At 38.5% G+C, this 7,345-nt stretch overlaps 1 protein-coding gene across 1 annotated transcript in view; it reads left to right on the forward strand.

Moving 5' to 3' along the window:
• The window catches only part of TOPAZ1 (testis and ovary specific PAZ domain containing 1), a 42,871-nt gene extending 37,555 nt beyond the window's left edge, over positions 1-5,316 (forward strand). The window contains exons 17-19 of the mRNA XM_006765105.1: positions 1,155-1,358; positions 1,822-2,005; positions 5,097-5,316. Coding sequence (XP_006765168.1) covers positions 1,155-1,358; positions 1,822-2,005; positions 5,097-5,316 — 608 coding nt within the window. The remainder of the gene's footprint in view (positions 1-1,154; positions 1,359-1,821; positions 2,006-5,096) is intronic.
• The last annotated feature ends 2,029 nt before the right edge of the window (positions 5,317-7,345 follow it).

Consider the following 7,345-nt stretch of genomic DNA (forward strand, 5'->3'; position numbering starts at 1 on the left):
TCATCAGCAAAATGTCAAGTGCCCCCAGCAAGCTTTATATCTTAAAATAATTCATTGCATTTAGAATAATGAAGAATACTTTTTCTTTTATTACTTAGCAAATATAGAATTGATTTCCATTACCTTATAACATAAGTAAACATGAGATAAGTAGAGGAAATTAAGCAGATGACAAGTTCAAAGAAAAGGGAATACTAATGTGGGCAGTGGCAGGTCGTGCTCTTGAATGCTAACGCTCAGGTCATACGTGCACGGGAAGAGGGAGACCAGGAGGAAGGAGCAAAGGCTGTGAGTGGTGGGTTCAGAGTGACGGTTAGCTTTAATGAAAACCTTAACCTGAGGGCCTCCCCTTCGTGCTTCATCAATCAAAGTTGGTGTTTTAGGAAAGCTCCTCTGGTGGTAATGTTTAGGAAGAGACTAAAGATAAAGATATTAATTTTCTGGTGAGGCCTGGACACTAAAAGATCCTGAAGTGATTGAAGACCTAGAGTCTAGGTCAGTGGTCGGCAAACTGCGGCCCTTGAGTGTGGCTCTTCCACAAAATACCACGTACGGGCGCACACATACAATGCGATTGAAACTTCGTGGCCACACTCAAGGGGCCAAAGAGCTGCATGTGACTCGCGAGCCGCAGTTTGCTGACCACTGGTCTAGGCAATAGATTGAACTAACTGAATATAGGGAATAGAAGACTTGGAAATCTCCAAGATGACTTCACTTTCTTCTAAGTGAAGAATAGAAAGGAATAGAATTACCCAACAAAGGATTTTCTTTTATTTGAAAGTGAATATTTTTGAGGGGATGATTTATTTTTAGTCATAGTAAATATATGTCTGAGGTCTGAACTGTAGAGAGAATGCAAACCATGCAGCCATCTATCTCAGATACTGCTGATGCGGTCACAGGTGGGGGTCATAGAGGTGTTCATGCAGCTTCTGAAATCATTGTCACCCTTTCATATTCCTCATTGTAAAATAAATTAACAGTTTGCTTTGGTTGAATGCTTTTTTGTTACCTAGAGAATATGTAGGATGATTGCTTTTGAGTGCTCCTAAAATGCCAAGGGGAGCAAAGGGAAAGGGAAAGTAGTAAGAGCGAGAGGTTTGAGAGACTAACATAGACCAATTTCATTGTATCTTTTTTTTTCTTTTCAGAAGTTGTGGAGGTCTCACAGTATAGCCCTCTTTTTAATAAACTTCTGGATGCCTGTGTAGAAAGCAATAGTCTTGGTATTTCATCCTCCGTAGCAGAATTCATGATTTCAAAGAGTATCCCTATTGATTTTTCCTCTCTTAGAAGATTAATTACTTCTTTAGGAAGGAGTTGTTTATGGCTCAAAGCCAGAACCCACTACAAAAGTAAGTTGCATTTAAAAATATTTTTTTTTGATATATTGGTTTTGACTTTGATTTTCTAACCCTGAATCCTTATATAATATTTACAACCAGATATTCAAATATGTACAAAGAGCAGTTAATATACACTCAAAGACCACTGTAGCTATTCTGGTTTTTTAGTTATTCTGAAATTGTTGTGTTGGCTTTAGCTTCAAATGTATGGTTGTCATGATGAGGCTCAACAGTCGTTTTTCAGAGTTTTTTAAACATTTCTCACTTCATATTTAACATTTGAAAACACTGTACAAAGAATAATTTTAAATGTACTAGGATATAATCACTACCATATAATTTGTGAGATAAATCTGCTTCTAATGAACAGTTATTCTGTACTGTAAGTAATTGTAACCTACGGACATTTTGGAAGTCTAGATTTTCACCTATTGGAGTTTTAGTAAAGTTTGATCTATTATTTGATTTTCAGGTGCTCTTTCATTGAGTTGCTATCCACCATTAGAGGGAAATTTATACCGAAAACTTCTACGGATTCCTTCTTATTTATCTGAGGTTGAAATGCTTTTAGCTATTGAAATCTTCCTGGTATCGAATTCTAGTAGTATTCAGAGTCCTGGTACTCCTACCCAGACGCTGCAGATAGTTTTGAAAAGGTTGGTTGACATAACTTATAATTGCATCCTGAAAGCAGATCATGACTGCCTACACATTCCCTAGGAAGTAGATGATTTATATATTTATATAATTGTGTAGTGTATATTTACAAACTTGGTAACATTTAAATTAAGAAAGAATGTGACCTGTTTGAGACTTAAAACCAAAGCATTCAATAAAAACTTAAAAAAAAAAAACTTTTAACAACTTTAGAGATGCTGTAAATGGTTCAAGAGATGAGTCCTCTTTAGGTATCAATCCTTTTCATATACTGGTAGTTTTTAGATGGATATCTAAAAGTTATCTTTTTGGTCAACACTAAGATCTAAAAGGGAAATATGTGATAGTTTATTAGGTTCAATTAACCTAGTTTCTGTATTTTAAAATGTTGTTATAAATGCATAAATAGTATTGTGTAGCTGTTGAACCACACTAGTATTCCTTCAAATAATTTTGTTCAAAGCCCCAAAATTTAGGCTTATACCATTTCTTATCAGTCTTACCCAGGAAACTTGTAATATAAGGATCTCATGGGACTCCTCCTTTAGAGCTGACAAGAATTTTGCTTCAGTTTATTGGTCTTACAAACCAGATCCTCAGATTGAATATTCTTTCAGCTATCTATTACTATGTATAAATTATCCCAAAACTTAGTGGCTTAAAACAGCAAATACTATTTTATGTTTCTATGGGTCAGGAATTTTGGAGTAGCTTAAGCAGGATGGTTCTGGCTCTGGATCTGTCCCGGAGTCAGGATGTGATCAGGAGCTGCAGTCACCTACCTGATGGCTTGACTGGGGCTAGAGGATCCGTTCCCTAGATGGCTCACTCATGAGGCTGTTGGCAGGAAGCCTCAGTTCCTTGCCACATGGGCCCTTCCATAAGTTCCTTGAGTGTCTTCATGACATAACAGCTAACTGCTCTCAGAGTGAGCAATCCAGGAGAGAAAAAGCAAGGAAGAAGCTGTGCTTTCTATGATCTCTGTCAAGAACTCTGAAGGCTCTGAGATTTTACCCTATTTGCAGGCTACGAGCAGTTTCATGGATCCTAGCATGACACCAGACTCCTGGGTTGGAAACAGAGGACTTTATTACTCTAGTGCAGCAAGCAGCATGATTATCTGCATATTTGTATCTCTCTTGTCCCCAAGTCCCACAGATAGACCCAGAGGATACCTGCACATGCAGTAGGTTCTATTACAGCAGAGGAATCCTGCACTTAGAAAACCCAAATCCTGGGTAATAAGCATGCCTGCCCCTCTGCTCTGCACAGAAACAGTCTCCATCTTGAAAGGTTGTAACAAACCTGTCCTTTGCTCCAGAAGGAGAAACTCTTTTCTTTCAAGATTGTTCATTACATAAACATCATTGAAATCCAGAAGAAGGAGTAGTCAGTGTTTCTGCTCTCAAAACTTTGGGAAATGCAAGGGGCCCGTGGAGAATTGTCATCTAACCACCTAATGTCCAGAGTTGTACACTGTCATGTCTGCTTCATTCTATTTGTGATAAATCAGGCATTTCATCTCGCCTATATACAAAACAAATTAGGAAATAATTTAAGGCCATTTTTGTTGTTGTTGACACTATTAACAAATGTTCCCATCCCTCTCCCCACCTTAGCCCACCTCAGCTCAGTCCCCACTCCCCTTTCCCTCCGGCCATCACCACATTGCTATCTGTTTCTGTGTGTCATGCATATATGTTGTGGCCTTCTTTCATACAGTGCCCCTCTCCCCTCTGACAGCTGTCATTCTGTTCCATGTACCCATACCTCTGTTTCTATTTTGTTCAGCAGTTGATTAGGGCTAGGGCCATCTTCTTTTTTAAACCAACGAAAATTGGCCTTTTTCCCCCCCTTCATTATGTCTTGTTTTTATGAGGGCTTCCTTATTTACCCTGCACACTGCAGTGGCTGAGGCACTGGGCTCCCATCATCCTAATGAGGATGTGGTTTTCTCATAGGTTTTCATCCTCCACATATATGCAGCCTCTGTACTTGTTGTTGGATTTTAGGGGTATTTGTGACCCCATCTTTAATTTTGTCCAAGCCAATATTGCTTTCTCTTATTATCATACTGAGCCCCATCTTGTTATAATAACCTCTATGAGAAAGAATTTTATTCATCCTTAAGGGTTTCAAAAAACTGCACACAGTTGGCACATGCTCAATCTACCAGGTTCTATGCACTAATTCCTAAGCCAGAAGGTACTAGAAAGCTCTTGACCAATCTTTCCTTTCTGTGACCCTTGGGGTTCCTTTTCCTCACTCCCACCACTCTGTAGACCACACCGTGCTGTTAATGCAGATAGGATTTGCTGCTGGACCCTATAGATGCCAAGAGCAGGATTCAGCAAACACAAAAAGTGATGCTTAATATAACAACCACATCTCTATTTTAAATATTTCCCACTCCCTATCCCATAAGGGGAAAAAATCATTCGGTATGGATTTTATGAAATTTGAAGACTAGTAGAAAAGTTTTTAGAAAAGTAAATTTTAGCAATTTGTGAAGTACCTTAAATCAGGGCTGAAGAAAAATAACCAGAAATTTAGTAAAGGAACACTGTAATTTCTGTTACCAAATGTTAGCTACATAGTATGTTTACAGTCAACAATAGGCAATGTCAAGGTAAAACATGTCAGTAACTCCAAACCTGATTAAATTCAGTATTCTATGCATTATAATGAAAAATTGTGCAATTTTTAACTCTGAAAATACAAAGATTGAGGTTATTAGCAGTGTTCTAGATCAGTGTTTTTCAGACCGTGGGTTGTAGCCCATTGTGTGGTGCAATCAGTTTAGGGATTGCAACCACATAATTAAAAATGAGACAATAGAAAATAGAGTACATTGTCATAAGGATGCATCTTGTTTGCTGAAACTTTTCCATTTTTATGTATGAGGATTCTACTGGGTCCCAATACAAAAGATCTTTCTTATTGTGTCATGGTCAAAAAACTTTGAAAGCCACTGTAGGAGAATGTAGTGAAAAGTCTGCCATAACTAATAATAATAAATACAAATATCTTGAAGAAACTATCTAGCTTCTTTTCAAGTTTCTGACTTTGTGAGGTGTTTTTACTTTATAGATGTGAAGAAAACAAGTCTCAGAGCAAGGATGATTATCAAGCTGCAGTGGAAAGATTAATGAAGGCTGTTCGTTTATCAGACCCAAAGCTTTTCGTTAAGCACATGACCGTCAATGTTAATAAGGAGCAGGTTTATAGTTTGGAACATTGTTCTGCCCTGAAATGGTTGAAAGAGAACATGAAGTGGGCTGGAAAGGTTTGGCTTTTCAATAAACATTAGTTAATAGTTTATTTTTTAAGTTCAAGTAATCATTGTTGAAAATAAAAGGCAATAAAAATAAAGACAGTTTTCATTATATTCAGCTTTTGCCCTTTATTCATTTACAGTAAGTTAGTAGACTTCAAACACTAAAAATTTTGATTGATGTAAGCAATCTATAATAGTTTTACCCCCACTGAAGTGATTTTACAAATTACTTCTTTTTAAGTTAGGTAAGTCAACGTAAATACCTATTTATTTTGAAATTCAAACATTGAAAAATCATAAACTGAATGAATATTGTGCAGCATTTAATGAGAGGAAGACATAAAAGGAGAAATGTGCAAGCAGGTAACCAAGTATTCAGAAAAGCCTTTAGGGGTGTGAAATAGGTTGAGTGTATACTCCGTCCAGTTTCTAAAGCCTATTCCACATCTGTGATACAGAATAGTCAAGTAATGTTGAAAACTGACTCAAACACAAATTCCAGAATAACTTCTGAGTTATACCAAACTTTTTCAAGTTACCCTGTGAATAGTTTTCCTTTAGTGTATTTTAGAATGCTATATGTATTTTTAAAATACATTAGGTATGACTAAAGAAAACTTTTATTTTATTGTTGACACTTTTAAAGATGTTCCCATTTCCCCCCACCCTTTGCCCACCTCCAACCAGCCTCCACCCCACCCCCTTCTTTCTGGCCTTCCACACTTGTCTATGTCTGTGTGTCATGCATATATGTTCTTTGGCCAATCCCTTCACCTTCTTTCATCCACTTTTCACCTTCTTTCATCCAGCTTTCCTCCCTTCCCTCTCACAGCTGTCAGGTCAGTCTGTTCCAGTATCCTCCCCTCTGAAGAAATGTTACTTTAGACAGATATACGAGCACTTAAATATCCAAACAAGGATTGTCCCATACAAACCACCTTAGGAAGTTAAAACTCCTTTTCTGAAGTCATCTTCAGAATTTACCAGTCATTCTCTAAGGTGGTCATCTTCGGTCCTTAATTTGATACTTTAGATTTGCTACTTTAAACCATAATCATTTGGAGAAGAAGTCTGAATAAGGTGAATAAAAAAGAAAAAATAAGTCTTGACTACAGGGGCTGGAAGTATTTTTTAAAGGAGCTCCCAAAATATGGTAATGGCAGCACCCTCCGAATAAGTCTGTAACCTCACAAGACTGAAAAAGGTAAATCCTAGCGCATTCCCTTGCCATGGTAAGTGTGGCATGAATACTATTCTGGATGAAAGATGGGAAGTGAGATGGGAGACGTCACAAGGATGGCCAGTTCTCTAGCAAGAATAAACTGCATGACTATAACGGTCATTATTTAAATGCAGCCCTAGGAAAATGGTGTGGATATAACTACCATCAGTTTGAGGACAATGAATAATGGTAAACGGGCAATTATAAATTGGTCTTTTCTATAGGAGGTAACTGAAACCCAAAGAAAGGAATTAGAGAAACAGGAGACTGGTTAGGTGCTGACCGCAAAGAATCATTTGAAAAGATGAAGACGCGAGAGTTGATAAATGAAGCTTTTGGGGAAAATGAAACTGGTTGGAATGGATCACAAGTGACCAGATTGTTTCTAATGAGAAGTCAAGAGCCCCTAGGGCTGGAACAAATGGAGGCACTTTTATTTTTCTGGCCTCAGTCAACAATGCCAAAAGGTAGAAAGGGGAAAAGACAGGTTATTGTTTTTTGCCTAATTTCATCTGTAGCCATTTCTAGGGTTAATCAAAGTCCTAAGAGCGACATACAGCTAACAGCAAAACCCAAGCCGATGGTGGAGAGTGCTTAAGGTTTGAAAGATCATGAAAGGGCCAAAGTCCAAAGGAAAATGCAAACCGGAGAAGAGAAATTTTTAAAAATTAGCCTCAGCTCCGGAAACCCGGCGGGCGGATCTGCGGAGGCAGCCTCGGCCCTTCTTAGGGCGCCGGGCGTTGGCGGTTGGGGAGGTTGGGGAGGTTAGGGCCGGGGGAGTGGGGGCGCATGCGCGCGCCCTCTAGCGCTCGCTCCCTCCCGCCCTCCAGCGCGTGCTCA

Source organism: Myotis davidii, unplaced genomic scaffold, assembly GCF_000327345.1.
Source record: "Myotis davidii unplaced genomic scaffold, ASM32734v1 scaffold81, whole genome shotgun sequence".
In the NCBI taxonomy this organism is placed as follows: domain Eukaryota; kingdom Metazoa; phylum Chordata; class Mammalia; order Chiroptera; family Vespertilionidae; genus Myotis; species Myotis davidii.